This window comes from Trachurus japonicus, chromosome 9 (genome assembly GCF_045865225.1).
Source record: "Trachurus japonicus isolate A0001 chromosome 9, Traja_1.0".
Lineage (NCBI taxonomy): Eukaryota > Metazoa > Chordata > Actinopteri > Carangiformes > Carangidae > Trachurus > Trachurus japonicus.
Genome location: NC_140915.1, coordinates 20,571,405 through 20,595,407, shown reverse-complemented (window position 1 = coordinate 20,595,407; position 24,003 = coordinate 20,571,405). Strand labels below are relative to the sequence as shown.

Genomic DNA, 24,003 nt, shown 5'->3' with positions numbered 1-24,003 from the left:
TTGGTGAAAGGTATGAGAGGACGCACTATAATGATACAGCAGCATTTCAGTATTTTTAGTATTCTGATGAATTTATTACCATTATAAAAGAGTTCTTTGGTCTGTGATGGTGCAAGGCAGTTGATAATCAAAGAAGAAAACTGTTTTTGAGAATTAAAACATCCCTGTTAAATTACCACTCTGGTTCTGATCAATAAAAGAGTCAAAACAATAATACACATGTTAAAGAACTTACAAAATGTGTTTTACTGTAGGGGATACATTTTACTGTACGCAATGACTGCTTGTATGTTTCTGGCAACATAAAGTGACTGGAACTGTTATCAATTTTTGAGTGAAAGCTTTTTTGAAATGAAATGATGCAGCTACAGTACAATGCCTGTGTTGCACAGAAGTGACAGCAGCCAAACATGCAGGATCAACAATTCAGTTCATGTCAATCCATTATTGTGTGTGTGTGTGTGTGTGTGTGTGTGTGTGTGTGTGTGTGTGCGCGTGCGCACTGTGCACAACATTTTTATATAGAGAGCACGGTCATAAAATAACATAGTTGAGGAGGCTTTCAGATATTATTGTGTATTACTGTCACTGACCTGGAAACCAGGTTACACCAAATCTCAGTTAGCGACAGATGCTAAGGGCTTTTGTTGATTGAGTTTAAAAAAAAATATTGAGGAACACATATTGTATATCTAAGTTAAACCGCTGTTTCTGATTTTGTCAGAAAAACCAAATGTCAACTGCAAAGTAATTTCAGTAAAAAATGTCAACAGAGTGAAGAACAAAGAGCAAAACATGCAGTGAAGCAAACCTACGGAGGCATCCTTTCAAAATCCAGCATTCTCCTTTTTTTAGTTTACCTCTTAAATGAGTTGTGGTTGTGCTTGGTGCTTTACAACATGTCTAGAGTTCTAGTGACAAGTCAGTGAGGGAATAAAATAAAGATGCTTCCTACAGCAGTGGAAATAAAATCACAAAGTGCTTATTGTTAAAGGGCCAAAGAATGTGCTTGAAAATTTTGAATTAATCTGAAAAACAAGCAATCTCAAAGATTATCACCGCAACAGAACTGTCAGTCGGGTGAAAAATTGTCTTCGAGTCTTTCATTGTTCTCAATACAGAAGGTTTCCAAATAAGGAAGGCTGACATGCAGATATGGCCACAGGGTGATGGCTGTGTAACTGAATTAAAATCCCATTTGCTCATCAATCATGTGAAGAGCCTGCTTTGCTTTCTGCTCAATAACCAGAGGATATGCCAAGTGTGGTGCATCATAAGGATACTGTCTGCCTCCATGGAGGCCAGCTGGGTGGGGAAGATATCAACACAGAGCAGAAAGGAGGGCCGGGAGAGGGAGGTGGGGTAGAGGAAGTCGAGAATAACATCAACTGTGGATATGGGAGAGGCTGCATTTAATTTCATATACTTTACTGTATCATCCTGTTGAGCACCAGTTGAAAGTGGCGTTCTGTAACAGCTTAGATAACATCCTTGAATGAATCCACCAGAATCGACTGTTATTAAAACAGCATACAATTTGACTTTTAACCTTTAAATGCAATCTCTCCACCTTTCACCTTCTTACTCTGTGTTTTCATTTACTGTGACTCTTAAAAAGGTGATACTCAAAAAGGGGGGGCTGTGTCCTTTTTCATATGATCAATGTTAATGCCCTATTCGACAGTCAAAGGGGTAGCTGGTGTGTGCACAGGCCCTAGGGGGATAATGCTGCTGATCTGATAGTAGCAAGCCTGGATTTACAACTGTGCCTGAGCCACGCACCTGCTAATGCACTCCACCTAGCAACAAGGCTGCTGTTCATCAAAGTGAATAGGGGAGGGGGTCTGTTTTTGAGAATTAAAACATTCCTGTTAAATTACTGCTCTGAAAATGATCAATAAAAGAATCGATATCAAAATAAACATCCAAAGGAACTCAAAAAATAATTGTGTTTTTACTGTGGGGGGGCAGGTACAATTTTATTGGACAAAAATGACTCGTTGCATGTTTATGGAAACAGAAAATGTCACAATGAAGTGACTGGAACTGTTATCAAATTTTGAATGAGAGCTACTTTAAAATGAAATGATGCAGCTACAATGCCTCAGCAGTGACAGCAGCCAAGCACGCAGGATCAACAATTCAGCTTGTGTCAATCCCTAATTGTTTGCGCATGAGTGCATGCATGGTCAAATGTCTCACAAATGCAGAGGATTGTAAAAAAAAATTACAACTACAAACATCACTGTTAAATAAAAAGCTCTGCAGTAAAGTAAAATTACTGTGGAGATATTCAGACAGGTATGGGCTCTGTTGCTCTCTGAGTATTTTTCTCAGTGACCTATATTGTGGGGAGGATTGGAATTTGCTTGCCTGTGATTTACAGCTTTGCATGTGGTTATCTTAGCCCACTTTGATCTAAGCTGCTCCATGCAGCAAAAAGTCACACTTATCGTTATATGTGTTTGATGAAGAAGGAATTTCTGAAACGGTGTGACGAGATAAGCTAATAACCTATTCCACCCTGCTCACTAAAGTGATTTTTATTCAAACCAATCAAGCCTTAACTTTTGGTTGGCTGTCTGTTACATTTCTTTTGTCTAACCTGCTCACCTACAAGCCTGGTGACAAAAAATGGCACGTTTTCTCATTGCTTGTGTATCGTGGAAAAATATGTTGGAAGACCATGTCGCCAAATTAAGTGCTTAATGCAGGCTCTTGAATTTGAATGTTGCCATAATGCATAGTGTACAACCAGTGGAACCTGAATGAGAGCACTCAAAACGAATGAAAACATTGCCGGAACAATATCCACAAGAAGAGATATCCTGGTCCTAAGTAAGAAGAGTGTAATTTAGTCATTTTAATTAACACTGCTTTGATGACATTAACCTTGCTGGTTGGACTGAAGCCCCACAGGTTTTTAATTTCCTCAGCACTATGACTGTGTACGTTTGCCAGCTGTAATCTTAGCAAAATGGGGGGAATCGAGGACAGTTGAAAGTGTGCATGTACACACATTTCGATAGCACAAACACATAAAAACATGAAAATGTGCTTTGGGACTTCTCCTAACCTATTAAACTGGTATTCAAGTGTTTAAATTACCTTAATTTTATTCATACATAAAATTGAGCAAGACGTGTTTTGTTAACTTATTTCACAACATATTACAGAAAGCCTAATTCTATTCAAACACAAAATTTCATTACAGCAAGTATGAAAATTGAAAGCCACATCTGTATTAATTTTGTAGTTACATATTTCACAGCTTCGCATTAGAGCCTGTAATGAGAAAACCATCTTGCACTAGTTCCCACAGATGCTACTTTTTTTCTCTAAATGCCCATTTTACTTTTTTTTAACTGGCTTATTGAACTGTCTCTTTGGAAATACGGTAATCCTTGCCAGAAGCAGATATATAGTAGCCTACACATATGCTAATTAAATAGGCGTCAGAGAAGATGTAAGTCACAAAACATCCATTCATATAATGACTTTAAAAGTGAGAGATAATGTGGGCCGCTGCAGGAGGCAGTATCAGTGGTGCACAAGCAAGATAACACAAGACTTCTGAAGTTGTAGGCAGCCCTGCTGAGGTGAAGCCCATCATGACATGTGAGAGCAGAGACAATGACACAGTCAGTCCCACTCAACCAACAAGGTTTACCCAGAGAGCAACTAAGACTTTTGCCTTTTAGACAGTATAATGAAAAATAAACATGCGGGACCCGTGAAACTACAGTAAAACATATTTATACTGTGGTTTACTACAACACAGCTGGTCTATCTTTCCACAATTATAGGGTAAGAGGTGTAGATAGTCTCACAATTTCCCCAAAGTCTACATCCTCTTCCTTCTGGAGGGAACACTAAAAAAACAATGCTGCTGCTCTTTTGGCCGTAAGAGTCGACAGGATTGGTTCACAAACTGTTTCTATGTCTTACACAGCAGGGATTGATGTTTCCACAATGTGCTGCTGTGGCACTGGTGCATGAGAAAAGCATACTTTGACTAACACTGGATTTCTCTTACTAGGCTTAGGGGGCTGCTTGCGTTGCTATGACAACAGAATACAATTTCCTCATTTGCTTTGCAAGTGTTCGCTCTCCAGTCAGCGGCAGAGACACCACAGAAAATGACCCCCTTCACAATCCAAGAGTTCCCACTTACCAACTGCCTTCCTCTCTCTCCCCCTCAGTTTCTCGGACAGTCTCCGCTGTCTGATACAAATGGCTCTCTATTTAATAACATAGCGACAGTCCGCCACGAGCCTTCGTTACCCAGACAACTAATGACAAGAATCAGAGGGTGAGACGGGAGTGACAGAAAGACAATGGGCAATGCGTTGAAAGTAACTGGGAAACATCTGTAAGCAGTGTATAATTGGTGAATACATTGTAATCTACCTTATGAAAAGACCAACAGTTTTTTTTTCTTTCATAAAATAATGAGACGCAGAAAGATGTTCATAAAAAAGTAATAGTTAATCTGTGATATTTTTAGGTAAAGTGGTCAAATGGCACAATTTCTAATGTTGTTCTTGCTTTTACACTAGTTGCCAAAAATGGTCCTTGCAGCTCACACACCTTTGCATACGCTGGAGAACAGAAAGACACAGACAGACAGAGCGAGAGGTTTATACTAGTGCAAATAACAGGACATCTTCAACTGATGATAAGCTAGTAACCATATCCGAGTTGATGTGTTTATGATACAGCAGAAAACATGAAGTTGTGAGAAAAGAAAACACAATAGCATTCAGCAGCTCCTTCATTAAAAACAGCCGTCAGGCCTTGTCATGAGCATTTGAGCTAGTAACTGCATTTTAATAGTCAGTAGTCTGACCTATTGCAGCACTTCAGTTGCAGTTACACTGAGCCTCCAGGAGCTTGGAATACATGCTTAATGTAGCGCTCGTTTTGCTCAGTTTGAAGATGACAACAGGCAAACTTAATTTTATTTTCATAAAAAATACACAATAGTAACTGGAGTCCGCCTTCATTTACGATATCTCACCTGTTGACTCCTCTCAGATAAAAACGGCAAGTGAAAACTAAAAGTAGAACCGCTCAGGCAGCCAAAATTCAAATCAATAAAAGTCGGTTCTCATTTTGAAATCAGTGTGTTGCCGGCTGTTAGACATCTGTGAGGAGGGTAAAAATGACACAGAGAACACGGGTGTCTTCATCTTCTGTGAATTACAGGGTGCAGGACCCCTACATTTAGGACAGCTTGATAAAGCTCCAGCAGCTAAGTGATAAAATAGCACACCAAATCCAAAGCGCCATGCTTCATTTTATTACCTCTTTCTCTCCTGCTATTGTTTTTCCAGATGTTTCAGGTTGAGTGGAGATGTAAAAGCATTTCAAAGCCCTCAACTGGAAAATGTTCATCTGCATTTTGCGTATTAAAAGCGTTCAAAATCAACATAATCACGCTGAGAGTACAGGATCCCAGACTCCTACGTAAAACATTTCCAATTTCACGCTGTGCACCCATCTTTAGATAGTGAATAATTTTCATTATCACAGAAGGTGGGAAATGTAATTCTCTTCATCCATCCCTTCAAAAGAGGGGATAATGAAGATTGAAGCGTAGGTGAGGACGGAGGTATGTGTGCCTGTGCTGCTGCATCATATTACTGTTCAAGCTGTCCAACACTAGAATGGCCAAACAAGATAAACTCCCTGCCTCTGTACAACAGCTCCACTGCAGGCCCTCAATATCTGCATAACGTGCTTAATCAAGCACCGGTTAATTAGCAATTACCATGGGCAAACAAGTACAACTGTAGAGGTAAAGAGAAAATAAATTAGGCTGCAAAATTCAGAGCACAGAGTTGCACATGCTGTATTTTTTTTATACACATGAATCATAATAACATCTTCAGCACTCTGTGGCTGTATCCACTCAACTGCTTAGAGTATGCATCTATGCACAAAATGATGCACAGGCTGAAACAACCTTGCATGCACACTTCAGTCAAGCAGAAAACAGCTGTGTGCTGGGGGGCATTCTGGTTGAGCCCTCACACACTGAACTGCATTTAATGGGTTCTTGACCTTAGTAATCACTGAGGACGACTGTGACCACAGTAGTCTTAAGACCAATTGACCTGATGGAACATTTAACAATAATGTGGGCCACCCATTACACTGCAACACCCCCCTCACCCCTCGATCCCCCAACAAGCATGTCCTGGTGATCTTGAACAACTACTAAAGCCGCACTGTTGTGAATCAGTTTCAAAACATCACCGAACATAAAATTAAAAAGGAGATTATATTCAAGTGTAAAACTGTCTACAAGATAAATATATTGTAATTATATTACCATATTTCTTCCCATAACGACTGGTAGCCTTTAACATATTTTAACTTGTAATAACCTGGGAATGTATGACTTAATTTATCCATTACATAACAGATTCAAATATTCAGAGCAGAGCTGAAACAATTAACCAATGAGCTAATCAATTGAAAACTAATTCTTTAATTATTCTGATAACTTGCGAAAACACTGGACACAATTTCCTGCTTTACTTTGTTTTGTTTTGTATGATAACACACAAAATATTTTGGGGTTTGTGACTGATGGACAAAACAAGCAATGTGAAATCGTCCCATTTGACTCTAACAAATGTTGCTTTTTTATATTACAGACAAAACAATTAATAGAGAAAATAATCCGCAAATTGATCAGTAATGAATATAATTGTAGTTGAGGCACTAATCCAGCATTTTCCTTAACATTGTGGTTGTTTCCACTGATATACATGTTGTGTCTGCACTTGCAGTGAAAAATCCTAAAAGCTTTGCATTCCTGGGGCGGTGTGTGGCGCAGTGGTTAAAGCGGCCGCCCCATGTAGAGGCTACAGTCCTCAACGCAGGCGTCCCCGGTTCGAGTCCCGCGTCGGGCAGACCTTTCCTGCATGTCATTCCCCCTCTCTCTACCTCCCCCTTTCCTGTCTATCTATACTGTGCTATCAAATAAAGGCAAAAAGCCAAAAAATATACTTAAAAAAAAAGCTTTGCATTCCTGGAGCATGAACATCTTTCTGCAACAAACTGAAATAAAGACAGACTATTAAATGCTTCACAAAGCAGCATTTGGAGCATGCCCATTGTGATTGTGTTGTGTTGACTCCCAGCAGATGGAGCAGAGAAGCATGAATTTAGAAGATGGAAACACCAGAGCACCATGAAAGACAAACTCACGGGGATCATCCAGTTGGCTAGGTCTCCGTGTTTTGACACCTGCATGGCTCCCAGCATTGTCAGGTTGATGTGACCCCTGAGGAGAATGACACAACAGAGAGAGACAGCTATCAACTTCAGATTCAGCTCAACTTATGAACTTAAAATAAACACTCCACTTTTCAGGAGCACACTCCACATTTACTCATTTTTGTGCTGAAACATATAATACAAGTGCTTTCTAGAGAGCAGAACTTGTCATAAAAAACACTTAAATAACTTCTCACCCAATGTTGTTTCTAAAATATTTGGACATTTACTCTGGAGGTTAATGTGGATCATCAGATTTGGTCTAGCTGCAACATTATAATTATATTACCATACTTCTTCCCATAATGACAGATAGCCTTTAACATATTTTATATAAATGTAATACTAGAATAACAAATAAGTATAATTCGAGAGGCAATGCTGTTATTTCTTCCTTCCATTGATATGTACTGCATGTCAGTCCTCAAAGCAATTCCTTTTCCCCTTTCTTCTTAATTAGGGTTTCATATTCAAAGTAGGGAAACAATGCCCCTGGATAGGTAGGTGACACTGTTGATGCTTGCAGTTGTATAGATTTATACAAGGATCTATGGCACTGTTATCTAGAGTGAAATCGTATTGAATTTCATATTATCTCATTGTTTCGCCATTGGAAACACAAATACATACAGAGACCAATAAGTAATAATGTTAATATAATATAATCCCAGGTCAAGATGAAGCTGGTGCAGAATTTCAGGGATAATTTTTAACAATCAACCATGTGTAATGTCATGGCTCTACATTAACTGTATTTGTACATTATCAAACACACACACACACACACATGGCGTTTACGTGGCTGCATTTAGTCCCTGCCATTGGGACTGGACAACGCTATTTATGAGCAGTATCGATTTCCACTGGGTGGACAAACGGAACTGATGCTGCAGGGAGTGCGGGTGGGCAATCTCAGGCAGCTGGCGAATCAATAAGAACCAGGGACCTTGGGAATTCTGTCTGGTTGTACTGGTGACAGTAGCCGTTTATTAATATCCAGTGGCACAAATTGCGGCTGTGTTCTGCGGTCAAATCCTGACTAATAGTTACAGCTGACTTATGGTGCAGGTGACAAATTACTGGATTAAGGGGGAACTTGCTGAGAAAATAATTCTAGTGCGTTTACTGTGTGTGTGTTTTTTTAACTGCACTGAGAGGTTCATTGAAGTGACTCATGGTGATATGAAAAATATTAATAAGCCGTCTACATATACATCCATGTAAATGTCGGGCATTAGTCAGCAAATAGGTTTTCAGACTTTACCCTCGGATCATGGCAAATGACTCATCACTGGAGAAATAGGCGGCACCAGGAAGCACTGTGACGGTTTCCTTTCCTACAGAACAGACAGGTCAACATGTTTGGTTTCTTTTCTTTCTTAGCAATCAATGAAATGACAACAGACATTAACCAGATGAATAGAAGAGAATCTGATGTAAATACTAATGGGAAATCAGAGGTGTCATATGACATTAAGATAAATATTTCTTTAAATGTAAATCTGAATATAGTATGAAATGATCACTATATTATATTAACCGTAGTGTGTGGAATACAGAAAAAAGGTCTGTTCATCCACCTAGAATTGAGTTAGACAAATGTTTCCTCATCCACATCTCATCTACACATACAATTATCATTGGGAGCTAATTATTACGGTAAATCTCACCAGCGTTAATCAGGTCTGCATCCACAGCATCCTCAGCGGGGTATGGGCCCTAATCCCAGAGAAATGAAGACATGAATGAGCACAGGGGCGGGCAGACACGCAAACCACACTCACACATGTCACTCAGCCTGACCGGCCATGATCTTTCAAGGGAGAGACAGACACAATCACATTTCTCTGATTAGATGAGACATTGATTTTCTCTGTGTTCAACAAAGGGAGCAATCCCTCTGGAGACATGGAGGAAGGGAGGGGCAGGGAGGGGAAAAGAGGGGAAGGGAGAAGGGGAGAGGAGAGAGCAGTTACCTCTGTAAAACTGACAGTAATAATTAAAAGAAATTTCAACAAATAAGTCATTAGCGTAGGCGCTTACATTCTCCTGTCAACACAACTGATTGGAAAGTCATTCGATAGCAGAAGCAGCAGCCTTTGTTGAAGGCTCAGCCAGCAAATAATGATTGTGAGAAAGAAAAATGGAAGAGAAAGTGCCAAACTGCCACAATCTGTTACATAACAAACTCAGCCCATTTCAAATGAGGGGCCCCAACTAGCAATGATACAGCTTAAATAAATGGTGATTATTTTTGCAACATGCTCAGAGCACTATTCAGTTAGAGAACATTTACTGCAGCTTAAAATGACTGTCTGCACAAAGGACAGAAAATAAGCAGCTCGTTAGCTTGTTTAGTGAGACTCAAAGCTTTGGAAAGTGAGGGGGAAGAAAACTCTCTGCAGGCGTCTTACCAGTCCCAATATCCCATTTTCACTTTGAAGATGTACAGTGATGTCAGGCTTTATGAAGTTGCTGGCCAGCATGGGGATACCTATACCAAGGTTAGCTGATTAGCTTATAGTTAAAGATAGAATCATGTAATGACATCACGTACATGGAGCCTCCGCTTTTACCACTGTGGACCCATCAGCCATGTTGTTATGTTTTGTGACCAAACGCAAAACATCTAGACTGTGGGCAATGCATAAACCCACTTAACTTTATAGCTCTAACATTTCCAGGACACCAAAAATTGTTATATTGAATGATGTATGCGAAAGAAGTCCGCACAAACCATTGATTATTAATTGCTGTGACTGCTTTCCTGGGGAGGGTCGATGCTATCACAGTAGCATGCAAATGCTTGAATTAAAAAAATGCTGGGCATAATTTGCCAATTCAATCAACTGGTGCAAAGGCAACAATTATTCATTATGCTGTAAAGGAAAGGAAGCCAGGGCACAGTTTTCATTCATCTTCGGGTACAGGCTGATTTGGTTTTACTTGTGGTAATTGAAAAAGGAGGTATTATTATATCACTGCTGGCTGCTTGTGTTCTTTCTTTCAAAGGATACCATACATCCCATCCTGGAACTCCAGAGCAGCACGACGAATGATTCTTTCCCGAACAATATCAGAGTCCTTCTTTGGTTTGGGCTTCTGTTCCTGGCCTTTCTTTACAGTGCGTTTCTGAAACCAAGCAGAGATACAGAGAGATACATGAGGAAAAGAAAGACAGCTTCCTGAGACGCTATTTCTAGCCAAGTACAAAGACAAGTATGGACAAGAACAAATATGTGCGTTTCTGGACAGTGGTACAGCTTAAACCATGTCAGAACTGCTAAATCATAAAGTGTTTTATCTCTGCACTTTATGGTTACAGGATTAATTATGTATTGCCTTTAAGTGTAAAGCACTTTGTGTTGCATTTCCATGTATGAAAGGTGCTCTATAAATGAAGATTGATTGATTGATTGAACAATTCAACTACGTGTTAATGGAACGTCATAATCCAGATATTTGAGAATTAATGTGTGAATACCACATGCCATTTCATGCCTTTTATATATAAATACAAATCCTTAGAGGTCTTCATTTGTACCTCAATCCTTTTCTCATAGCTGGCTCCCTTGACAACCCTATGGACATAGATGCTGGGTATGTGGATGTCCTCTTCAGCAAAGGTCCCGACATCCACCACCTCCTCCACCTACACAGACAGACAGAGCGATGAACTCCACCTTCGCCTATAAAATGTCTCACGACCCTCGAGATTAAAGTTCAGATAAGAAAACCATGCACAGATGTAATTACATGACCAGGAAATAACCTCTGCCTACCCAGCTATGAAATATAAAAGATTAAGCGATAAAGACCAGTTGATTTTTTTTTGCCATTCTGCAGGTTAATGCCATTGTATAACCTTGAAGAGCACTTTTAAAAGACTATTCTCTAACAACAGAGAAGCACCAGATTTTATTCTTCAGTTATGAATTCAGTGGGTTGAGAGTTGCTCCTGTCATGTCTTTCACAGTAAAAAAATAAAAGGCTTAATATTTATGGGATAAGTGGTCACATTTATTCTTTTAGCAAATCCAGTGAGTGTAGCAAAAGCTGTCTGTGTACCCAAAGCCAGCTTGGCTGTCTGAAAACAGAAGGGCATCATCTGACACTCTAAATCCCATGGGACGTAGCTTGATCCTTGGATCAAAGGTGATGGAGAGTAGGGGTTTGTGGAGGAGATTGTATTGGTGTTGGGAGGATATTTGTCATACCAAACAGAGAGGTCAAAACATACTTTGACTTTTTATTCCCCTATGGAGGTGCACAATGTACAGCTACATGTATTTTCTTTACATTATTTATAAGTCTATTCCAAAAGTTCGGTCTCACGATCTCAGTGGAGCTGCTATAAATGTGGAGAATAATGTTGTCTATATACACTATCATAACACTTAAATTACAATTATATCTAATATGGAAGGGTAATAAGAAATGTATGTGTCTTGGCTATCAAACAAAAAATATTCCTGGCTCTGAGACAAAAGTGCATCACCTTTGTGTAGAAAGTGTCCAGCAGCAGAGGAACAGTGTACATAAGGGGTTATTTCTGTCTGACTAACAAGACACAGATGGGCTATTGATTTAAGCAGAGTTGGGTCAACATGACTGGGATAGAGATCCCTCCACAAGTGCACCTGCTGCCTCCTCCTTAGGTAACACATCCACTCCTGAGGAACTGCTATAAACTGAGCCTGCAGCCTCCACTATACAGGTGTTTCAGGAGTTGTGCAGCATGTGTGGGCTCCACTCATTTCAGCAGGACCATTTTTAGCCTGCTCGGGCTCTCGGGCTCCTAAAATTTATACAGTGCATTAAGAAAGCATTCACACTCATTCACTTATTTTATATTTGTCAGCCTTATGCCAATATAATAATAATTTAAAACAACAACAACAACAACATCTACCTAACACTCAATAAGCCAAATCAGAATTTTTGATTTTTTGCAAACTGATTATAAGGAGAAAACTGAAATGTCAGCGTATATATAGTCTCAAGTCCCTTTACTCAGTTTTGTCATCTTGAGTATAAGGTGACGAGCTTGGTACACCTGGATTTGTCCATTTTCAGCCATCCTTCTGTGCAGATCATCCCAGGCTGAGGGGAGAGCCATTTTCACATCCACTGGGATGTTGTTGGGATGGTACTGGGCAGGTGATGCGTGATGCCTGTTTTTCCCCGCACTTAGAATCAGACCAGAGAATCTCATTTCTCACAGTCTGAGAGTCTTGTAGGTGGTTTATTGTTTTTCACACTCTGAGAATTTTTGTCTGGCAACTCCGCCATAAATCCCAGATCAGCGGAGTGCTGAAGCGATGGTCATCCTTCTGGAAGTTTCTCCCTTCTCCCTCGATTGCCGAGCTTGGCTGGACGGCCAACTCTAGGAAGAGTCCTGGTGGTTCAAAGTTTCTTCCATTTAAGGCCACTGTGCTGTTGGGAACCTTCGATGCAGCACAAATTGTTTTGTAGACTTTGCCAGACCTCGGCGCAATCCTTTCTCTGAGCTGAATTCAAACAATTGAAGCATGCAACACAACCAAGTATGACGCTTTCTGAATGCACTGGATGCCATGTAAACAACGGATTGTGTTATTAAATACAGTGGACCTTGAGATTTTGAGTAAATATAAGAATCAAACTGGGAAAGGATCAACAGCGAGCAGAGAGAACTTTCCCATTATTGCATCAGAGACGGCGGTAAGAGGTGCTATTTCTTTCTCCCCAGACAAGCTTCCTGAAGGGAAAAGCCCTTGAGATGATAAAAAATTAAAGGGGGAGAGAGAGCAACAAAGCCCCATAGTTATGATCACATCACTCTGGGGCTCAAAGGGGGACTTAAGCATGACAACGTAATTCTCGCCCTCTCGTCTACTTTTCTGTGCTTCACTCCTGTGTGGCTCAGAGTGTAACCTACTTATTCCATGTACATGAGGGGCAAGCAGCCGTTCAGAGCAAATTGAATTGAATCTCTCTTTATCTCCACTTCCTCCCTCAGCACTCAGCGCTGACTGAGAGGAGTCAATGGCTAAGAGTGGATCCCATCTTAGCGTTGTCATGGCTACGCAGGCTTTGGTCTGTGGCGAGCTGGGGCCACTCAGGGCCATAAAGTGATTTTAGACTCTTTTTCTGGTTCTCTAGGTTGGGTTATGGTGAATCTCTGATGCGCCGCACTGAAAATGAGGCCATGCAGGATGAGATTGGTAGCGCAAGAGAACCGATACAGCAGTCCCCCACACATCCACCCACATCTTTCTCCGGGGGCTTGATCTGTCTTTTATGAAAATGATTTCCAGAGACGTCTTCATCAAGCAAGATTGCTCACACCACATTTTAAAACCGCAAATATTTAGTCGCATGAATTTCTTCAGCTGAATTAATTTAATTAATAGTGTATATCCCTTATTTTGTCTCATCTATCAAAATAAGAGTGCCACCAAAAAAACGACAACAGAAAAAGCAGTTATCAGACCTCAGACAGGTTTCTCCATGTCTGTCCATTGGTCTTTCACACATGCAAACAAACCTGTATTCAGCTCAGTTTTCAATTAGCCTTCCAAAGCTAAGTCACAGCACAATAACAAGCTCATACAATTTAAATGTGTTGTGCACATAAAAAAGCCTTGGATCCTTTCATCTAGGTGATGTGCCCCGGCTGCACCATGGCTCAGATGTAGTTCAGACAGAAGGTTCAACGGACGAGGAGGGATAAAGCATTAAAACAAAATAATAAAAAGCACACAAGAATAACACATAGACACGCACGCAAATGAGCAGGTGTGTGGAGCGAGCGAGCAGGCGCATGCTCAGGAACACACGCATTGATATTCCCGTATCTGTAAAACAATTTTCACATCAATGAGAGCAGAGCGCGGCATGAAGTGAGCTGGCAAGAGGATAGAGGGAACCAAAGTGCCCTCTGGGGAAACAACAAGTGTTTTCTTTTCAAGTGTGTGCTTTTTTAGGCTGTGAGATTTGTCAAATATTGTTAATCTCAAACCGATTGGTGCACAATGATGCCACATTCCTAGAATAAACCATCAACAACTAGAACTAGAAACAATGTTCATTACACCCTGAATGAATGAAGAACATCGTATAATTTTAAAGTCAGATCATTCACTGTATCTTGTGGACAAACAATATCAACATACCCCTTTTCCACTGGTGAGGATCCGCTAACATTGAACTTTTGTAGGCAATGGAAGAGATGCAATCAGCACTAATGTAAACACAACACCCAGGTAATCCTGCTAATTTGCACCCTTTTGCTGCTGTAACATCTCTCAGAGCACAAACACTGTAAACACACCTGCCACCTGTCCAGCAGGGTGCTGTTAAACTAGGAAAACACAGGCTACACTGCTTAAGGGGATGAAAGTTTTAAAAAATACACAACCACTACAGTATCTCAAGCAGCGACTTCGACATGTCTACAGAAACTCCCATCCAGGACTGAGACATATCTGTTTTACCAATTTGCACCATGATAAGCAGCTTGCTCTGTCTCTTCTTCATTGTGTGCGCGTTCTGTAAGTAGATGTGATGACATTGCTACTTGCAGGTGTGTGTCCTCAGAGTGGCAAACTCAACTGGCAGTGGAAAATAGGTCAATCTGCTTTTATTAAGCAAGTTTACCCACATTTACGTAAATTCCCCACCTATAGTTGTTAATTTTGGTGGAAAATATTACTGCTTTGCTTATTTTTTCTCCCTTGAGAAGAACTATTTACTTTTTTAACACTTTTGGCAAATATTGTAGGCTACTGGAAATCTGTCCTGGTGGTGGTATAACAGGTAAATTCTGGGCATCATTGAAATTATGGGGAATTTTCTCCCAAGTGACCATAAATGTCTGCAGCTAATTTCAAGGCAATCTGAAAAGTAGTTGTTTGGATATTTTGGACTTGCATGTCCATGCTGTGGCTGAACCACTACTGAAGCAGAAATTTCTTTGATAAATCTGCTTCAGCTCAGCCTACAGATTTATCAATCTCAAATTTCTATTTTTAATATCAAACCAGATTGATTTAACACCTTGATTAACTGGGATATTACTGGCAAGCTTCAGTAGCTAATACCTTAATTATAGAGTTACCTGATCTTATAATCCATCATGTCCTTATTTTGTTTGGGTTGTGTGTGTGTTTGCGCACGAACCAAAATGCGACATCCAGGAGGAGGAGATGGTGTAGCTACAGGCGACAGAGCATGAGGATGACAGCGACACCACACTCTCATTACCCTGTGTATTTATAGCCTCTCCATCTTCCTCCCAGTGTGTGTTTGTGAGAGTGTGTTTGAGTGCGGGCACTTGGCCATGCTCTGCTGCCACTTTCGGGGCTCAGCTCCGGCTTTATCTTCTAACCCAGAATACTGACAACATGAGCAATCTGTTTCCTCTCTGTGGAAGCCTGCCTCGTCTATGAGAGCCTTTATGGTATCCAGAAAATGGGAGACAGCCAGCCAGCGCAAACCCTAACAAAAATACAAGAACTAAAAATATTTTTTTCTTCAAGTCATACTGCACACACTAAAGCAGCCGGGATGGACTTCACGCCCGGCTCAAATGGTAATGTTTACATTTCAAAGCACACACAAGCCTCAAAGAAGCAGTGTGCTTCAGATTCAGATGACAGGCTGTCATCAGGGAACTTTGAACTTAGAGTCAGAATGTATAATATGCAAATTTACCATTTCAAATGTTCGCTTTGTGCATATGTTCAGCAAATCTGTGGTCCCTTTCCGCTCCCTTTCCACGTCTCTCTGTCTCCTTTTCAGTCTCTCTGTTCAACCCACGGTGACCCACAGCTGCTTATTAAACCTTAGCGCCAGAGTGCGTCATCGGCTTTAGCATCAGTCATAAGAGTCAATGTCAGCCTGGCACTTGAGTATAAGTCCATGCCAGCCCGTCTTAAGTCCTTGACAAGTCAATGTCAGAGTATGTGATGCTACATTTAAGATTGGACACATCCAAAATGCTCAGTATATCCTATTATACTTGGGAAGAGACGTTTGAAGTTCAGCTCAATGTGAAACTTGAGACTGAATTCAGGCAGGAAAGAATTACATTCAACTCACTATGTGAATATGGATCTCATGTTTGCACACATGTATTCACTACTGCCATAATAAGAATGGACATTCCAGTTTAGTTCAAGAGAACTGACACACAAATGTAGAATATTATCTGATCTATATGATTTAAAATAATTGACCTCGAGAGGTAAAGGAAACTTTGAGATATTAGAAATATTTCTCGACCCATTCTTGTCAGTGAGCTTACTAGATTTCATGGGTTTATTCATGACCTCTTGGATTGCATCTGGATCTTTCAAAGCTACAATAAATGAATGTCACCAACCTCGATCACATATGGTCACCACTTCATGAATTTATGTATGATCTCTCACATCTCAAAAGTGTCTACTAAATGTATTTGTAACTACAACATTAATGCTACTAGTGTCATTGATGTATTTTTCTCCCTATATGCATACAAATGAGTATACACACATTATTTGAGTGTAAAAAGCCAAACCAGCCGTGCAATTACTACTTTTTAGTATTTACTCTGGAAAGGTTTCAGCTCAAAGTCATAATAGTGGCACTATATTGAGGACGTTCTTGCTAGTAGAGATACTCTCTCTGAATCCTTCTGCATTAACTTTTGTAACACAATGATGCAGAGCCAAAGAAGGGCTGGAAAGGGAATCACTTAGACCATGTCTGTACCCACAGCACCCTTCACTACAAATTTTGAAAAATCCAGACAGAAACAATGGCATTCATTGCACACAATAGCTTATTCATAAACCTCTTTAGGCAGGAAATGATGGGGAAAATTAGTGGATGTATAATTATTTGCCAACAGTAGCTTGAGTAATGGAGTTAGATGAGGGCACAAGTCAAGAGCAAGGCGAGAAAACTCAACAAGGCATGAAAAACATTGGCTTAATAAATAACTGAAATTCCAGCAATGAGCAAAGGCGGTATTATGTGGCACAAAGAAGAATAAATAGTTGGCGCCAACACCTATCAATCCAAGACCAAACATTAGAGTAAAGAAAATTAGAACATTACCAACGCCTACAGGAGTTAAGCTTTTCCTTTATTTATTAATTTTTTTTAACAACAGTAATTCCATCTAAGAAACAAAACAATACACTGTTTAAAGCTTCACTGCTTTGTTGTTTTGTTTGAACAGAGATGCAAATAGAAGGCTGCTGCTGAAACCCCTGAGTATACTGGGGTCATTTGTATCCAATTAGACCTCCAGCCTGGTCAAAAGAACAAAACACACTTATAAATACATTCATTCAGTTCATGCCTGACTGGTTGGGTTGTGCACACAGACACCCACACTACTACATTGCATTGCCACAGTAACAGAATACAGTTGAGTCATTTACTGTGACTGATGGTCGAACAACAACAACAAAAACCACTGCTTTTATTCAGTCTTTGTTGTAATGTATCCCACAATGCTCTGGGGCCTTTCACTGTACCTGCCATAAGGGAATAACTGGACCAGCTGGATACCGGGGAACATTCAACAATTGAATAGTCAGGTTTGGTTGCCTAGCAACCATGGCAGGAGCTGGTGATGATCTGGTAATTCTCGAAGTGCTTTAATGTTATCTCTCGTTTTCTGACACCGCTCCTACCGGGTAAGATTTATGTATTAGAACAACTGGGACAGGGATGACAATGATTCACTGGGGGCCACTGACCTGACCACTATCAGCAGCAGTGACAGCTCAGTTTAATGTTAAAAACAGGACATTTACCAAGGACCTGCCGTGGTATAATGTTTAGCAGAATGTAACAATGTGTATTACAAAGCGCAAATTCACTTTTCCTGAACATTGTAGATGTGAAGTGGAGCTGGTAGGCATCAATTGCAGTGTTATTGACAGAATATAGGGAGATGTGAAGATTTGAATTTCCTTCCCAGTTACGTCTAACAAACGCTGAGTCAACCAGGCTACATTCCTAACGTCCGTTAGTGCCTCAGTGATATGTTTTGCATTATATACACATTCAAGATGAGGGAGTTCAGAAATTCACAATTCAAATTAAAATGGATCCTTTGATGACGGACAGTTTAAGTAAGTGTGTAAATATTTCAATTGAATGTGCCTTTCATAGAATAATGTCATCACAGCCAGTTCAGTTTAAATTTCAAGTCCAGGTAAATAAGCATTAAAGAGGAGCGGGTTGGAGCGGTGTTTGGTAGAGCACCCGCCCCATGTCCGAGGCCATGGTTCTCGACCGGAAAAAGGTGGCTTGCACCCTCCAGGTCGGGGGAGAGTTCCTGCCTCAGGTGGAGGAGTTTAAGTATCTTGGGGTCTTGTTCACGAGTGAGGGGAGAACGGAGCGCGAGATCGACAGGCGGATCGGTGCGGCGGCCGCAGTAATGCGGTCATTGTATCGGTCCGTCGTGGTGAAGAAGGAGCTGAGCCGAAAGGCAAAGCTCTCGATTTACCGGTCGATCTACGTTCCCACCCTCACCTATGGTCATGAACTCTGGGTCATGACCGAAAGAACTGGATCCCGGATACAAGCGGCCGAAATGAGTTTCCTCCGCAGGGTGGCGGGGCGCTCCCTTAGAGATAGGGTGAGGAGCTCTGTCACCCGGGAGGAGCTCGGAGTAGAGCCGCTGCTCCTCCACATCGAGAGGAGCCAGCTGAGGTGGCTCGGGCACCTGTATAGGATGCCCCCTGGACGCCTCCCTCGTGAGGTGTTCCGGGCATGTCCCACCGGGAGGAGGCCCCGAGGAAGACCCAGGACACGCTGGAGTGACTACGTCACTCGGCTGGCCTGGGAACGCCTTGGGGTCCCCCCGGAAGAGCTGGAGGAAGTGTCCGGGGAGAGGGAAGTCTGGGGATCCCTGCTCCGACTGCTGCCCCCGCGACCCGGACTCGGATAAGCGGCGGACAATGGATGGATGGACCCGCCCCATGTGTTGAGGCTATAGTCCTCACTGCAGCCCAGGTTCGAATCCCACGTTGAGCGGACCAATCCTATGCCTCCCATTTCCTGTCTCTCTCTCTCTACTATCCTGTCCATTAAAAAAGGCAAAAAAGCCCCCCAAAAAATAAAAATAGAAAAGGAGCGGGTTGGCTAAACACAATGTTATTCAGGAGTTTATGAGCTTTAGTGATGTGTCAAAGGGAAGCTCACCAGCTTTTCATGAACTTTCTCTGTCAATAAAAACAATGTCAGGAAACATACTTGTACTAATGGATACTTAGGAGTTCCTTTGACTCGAATAGGGAGTGCACTTTTAGATTCAGATGAACTACTGCAAAGACACAGATTAAAACTAATCTATTGTGGACTGAATCCAAGCATGGCTGATGAATCAACCCCACAACCTACAAACCTAACATTTTCAACTTTACAGCAGACAACAGTTTAAGTCTCTACACCTAAATTTACCTCTGCATGACAACTGTACAGGGATATATTTTGATAAAACTCAACTGTTTAATTATGCCTTCAAGCATGCATAGCTTTAGCATTAAATGATGACTGCATTGAGTGACAGAGGTTATATCAACCTTAATGATTGAATCTAAGCAACCCAGTTATGTTGATGTTGTTATAATAGCTGCCTAGGTTTCTGTTCTTTGAGTTAAACAGAGACGTGCATCACCACTATATTGCCCAATTTTCAGTCAGTTTCTTGCCACAGTGTCCTGACATTTTTTGTTGCTTGATAAGAGGCTTAGCCCTGGAACAATTTGAGTCTACCTGGCTGTGTAAAAGCCACAGAGCAAGAAATTTGGTCGAGTTGATGTAGGCAGTTTACTGTGCAATACTGTATGTTCCTCTAAGACCTTGGCCCACACTGGCCTGCCAAGCTGAGAGTTAAATGAATAGCTTTAAAGGGAAAAAAAAGAAGAAGAAAGAAACACCGTCCATTGGTTCATTTCCCTGCCTTAAATGTTACCCAAGACAACAGGGTCAATATTGACAGGACATTAGCAGATTTATGACTGAACGTGGACTGAATCCTAAAGACACATTCATTTTCCGAGACGGTAATTGCCTCACTATCAGGGATAAAGGGTTCTTAATGGGGGCTGCAATACAGGCTTATCACTTTATTGTCACCAATAAGTACTGTAGACCTGTCATAGATAAAGCTCCTATGTTCCCTACCATAAAGCAGACAGGCAGACAGTTATAACGGGATGCCAAGTTTTCCACCACACCTACCTGTTCATCTGAACACTTAATTAAAATACTATTTTATTAAATATGCATTTAAGGTAAGAAGATTATTCCATATGATGAATGTGAAGGGGATGAATACTAATTCAGACAAGAGCTCATGTTTGATGTCATACTTTCAAAATGCAGTTCAAAAGACAAATAACCGAGAGTGTATTCTATTCCTATTCAACATTTGAAAACGCTGTCTGATGTCATCTGTCAGACTGCAACACACCCTAATGAATGCCCCACCGGACAGAACCATTTAGTTGAAATGTAGATGACAAGCGTCTGAGTGCACTATTTGCTATTAGGACATGACAGGCAAGCAGTGAAATACAAAATCGTCAAAGACTGGGCTGAAACTGACACAGTTGTTTGACACAGTCTGGTTTTAGCGCCTGGAAGGGAACATCAAATCGCATTTAAATTGGATTCATTTAGGTTCAGATGCAAATGCAGAGCTTCCCTTGCTCAAAATAATGTCATTTCTATCAGGTTGTGGAGCGTGCTTTGGGTGAGGTTAATTGATGGAGATGGGACATTAATTATTTTCATAAATGGGTCATTTGTAAGAAGATTTCTTTAGGCTACACACACCTATGTCTGGGACTCCATTATAACTGACTGCATACACACTGTGTCCTTGTTTGAATAATTAAGTCAAGCAATTATTTCTGAATCTCTGAGCGGCTGTTTGTGTTCAGAACGCTCTTCAGACCTTGTTAGCTAAAGTATGTCAGGTGCATCCTCAAAGCTTGTGATACTGTGGGATCTATCGCTTTTGACTTGTCATATCATTCCTGCTCTCTCTTTTTTATCATGCCTCTGCTCTAGGGAAGCAGAAATTCCACAACACCGTGAAAATTAAAAAAAAAAAAAAGAAAAAGAAAAATTAATCGCACCTATCTGTGACAAACAGTTCCTGAGTCTCTATGCCCTTTAAACAATCGTTTCATCCTCTGCACTTATCAAAAACACCTTGAGCAGATGACTCTGCTGCAGAAAGGCTGAGGCACACAAGTTCAATATTAAATCCAACCAATTATGCTTGCATCTCAGCTCTCTAAGCAGGGCTGTATTATCATTCATTTCACTACCATCTACATCACAACTCCAGCAGACGTCACACAGAGACTCACTGTCGTCAGAGCAATTTGTCTCATTAACATTGTCGAAAAAACAGGGCACTTTCTATTGGACCGTATCACCGATTGTAAATAATTCATCTTTGGTATCGGGGATGCTATCACCACATGCACAGGGTTTGGCTTGATGTCAAACTGTTGAATTTCGTGGTTCTTTCAATTGGGGTGTGTGCAGAATGCAGCTGTCCTAAAACATAATATCTGCACTACTTACCACTATGAACCAGACTTTAACGATGTATTGACCATAAAGCTTCTACAACAGCTCTATAGTCAAAAGAATTACACTCCCCATTTCGTCCCAGACGTTCCTAATCAGACTAAATCCCAAATCCAGCCACCGTGGAATAATTGAAAATGTGCTTTGTAGATTTATGAGAGACCCTTTGCTACTGATTTATTTTCAGACAGCGCCTACGTTTTATGGTTTTCACACGCAGTTTTTCTCCCTGCTGCTCTCTGAATCAAATGCTGTCTATATAGGAGGTGTGAAGCTGTTTGTTAGAAGGGTAGAGAGAGGGAGATGGAGACATGTGTACACACACGCGTACACACACACACACACAAGGAAAAGATGAGCTATCACATTTCTGCACTGTCAAATGCCAGATAGGTGAGTAACCAGACAGACAGAATGTAACGAGGTATGACACAGCCAGCACAGAGATGGCAGGACATGCTCGCTCCATTTCTGGGCTTACAACTGAAGGTTAAAAAGCTCAGAAATACAAGTCCATTAATAATATTATGCTCAGGAGAACAACTATAATTCAATACAAGGTGATCTTTTCAGCCCACAACCATAAGATACCTGGCCTTTCACCTGCAGGAGGCCAATTTCGACCTTGAGTGTAACAAAAAGAAAGAAAAGAAGGAATAGCCTACTATCCACATAGTGTCCTTTGAGGGTGTTTAGGTCCATTTGAAAAGATGACAGTATTTTCTTTTTTTTTTGCTCTACCAACTAACTACCACATTTGTAGATGTTTGCGAGTAGGGGAGTGATTTTAGTTGGTAGATAGGCAAATTCAACCTTTGTACTTGGTTGGGTAGTAGAGGAGCAAAACTCACAGAAAATAAGAGTCTGCATAATGTATGAAAACTATTAAAAGAAAGGTGAAGCGTAGATTTTGAGACGGTGACTGCTCTGATACATTTTATGTGAAAAGACAAACTCCAGACAGCCATTAATAAGGCAGGATGGTGGTGTTAGAAATGCGTACCTCAACGATAGTGGTTTTAGCTGCTTTGCACATGGGCTGATTGAAGTTCCTGGCAGTTTTCCTGGCAGGGAAGAGCAACAAAGATATGATGTTAAAACAAATTTCAGCCAAGGGAATATTTAAACTACAAACAACTCATAAACTCTCACTGTGATATCCAATGTCTACCAGCAGGTATAGCTTGTAGTTTACTGGAGGACACTGCTCCCTTCTGGAGAAAGACTGTACTACATTTACTAATTTCCCTTGTTCATGTACACCAGATTCATGCTGATTGTTGAGATGATTACACTAAATCCTTAACATAAATATTAATGGTATTTCCACAATAGCAGATTTGTGTTTTAGTGACGTGTGTTCACTACATAGATTCTTATTTAGTGCATCGTTATCATCAAATCTCTTCATTTGCTCTGTAAGTTTAGCAGATACCTGAAAACAATGTTTCCAGCCCTGTCGGCCTTCCATGCTTTAATCAGTGCAAAGTCTCCAGTGATGGCCTTTTCCATGATGTAGTGCCTGCCGCCGAACTCTTGTACCTGTGCACAATGACAACACAGTTCAATTCTAAGTTACACTGCACACAGTCAAGGCTGAACATGGTGACCTGTTTTCATTTTCATTTGGCCTAAATACTCAAGTTCAGATCTAGATTAGTCATTATTGCACACTGTGTGACTATGTCTACGTAAAACTTTATTATATATATTTATATGCTTTCTCATTATTCAAATGCAGTTACTTTGGGTTTGTAGCTGTAAAACAATGTGTAACTTTCATTTGAAAACATTCATAACAACACAACACAAGTTCTCTCTAGTCCAAATATGTGTCATGTGAATGTATGTTCTGAGTTCAGTGCCGTGCTGTCAGTGAACTCAGAACATACATTCAAATGTGTGCCTGCCCATCAATTCATGCATCTTCAACTGTAAAGAAAAGCTGTTTTTTTAACAAAAAAGCACAAAGCATCATGGGAACTAACTCCAGGGCCCTATTACAGGGTAAAGACCACTGGAAATTTACCTAGCAGGGGAGGCTGTCACAGGTCTAGAAAACTATCTGCCGTACATGCAAACAAAACTTTACTGTGCCATGGAGCCAATGATTAGTTT

General features: G+C 40.8%; 1 protein-coding gene across 1 annotated transcript in view; it reads right to left on the bottom strand.

The window, feature by feature from the left end:
* oxct1a (3-oxoacid CoA transferase 1a) overlaps nt 1-24,003 on the bottom strand; it is a 41,620-nt gene that overhangs the window by 10,023 nt on the left and 7,594 nt on the right. The window contains exons 6-13 of the mRNA XM_085786492.1: nt 23,321-23,427; nt 22,889-22,949; nt 10,835-10,942; nt 10,308-10,422; nt 9,705-9,799; nt 8,961-9,009; nt 8,555-8,627; nt 7,222-7,297 (exon numbers count right to left, since the gene is read on the bottom strand). Of these exons, the coding sequence (XP_085642618.1) occupies nt 7,222-7,297; nt 8,555-8,627; nt 8,961-9,009; nt 9,705-9,799; nt 10,308-10,422; nt 10,835-10,942; nt 22,889-22,949; nt 23,321-23,427 (684 nt within the window). The remainder of the gene's footprint in view (nt 1-7,221; nt 7,298-8,554; nt 8,628-8,960; nt 9,010-9,704; nt 9,800-10,307; nt 10,423-10,834; nt 10,943-22,888; nt 22,950-23,320; nt 23,428-24,003) is intronic.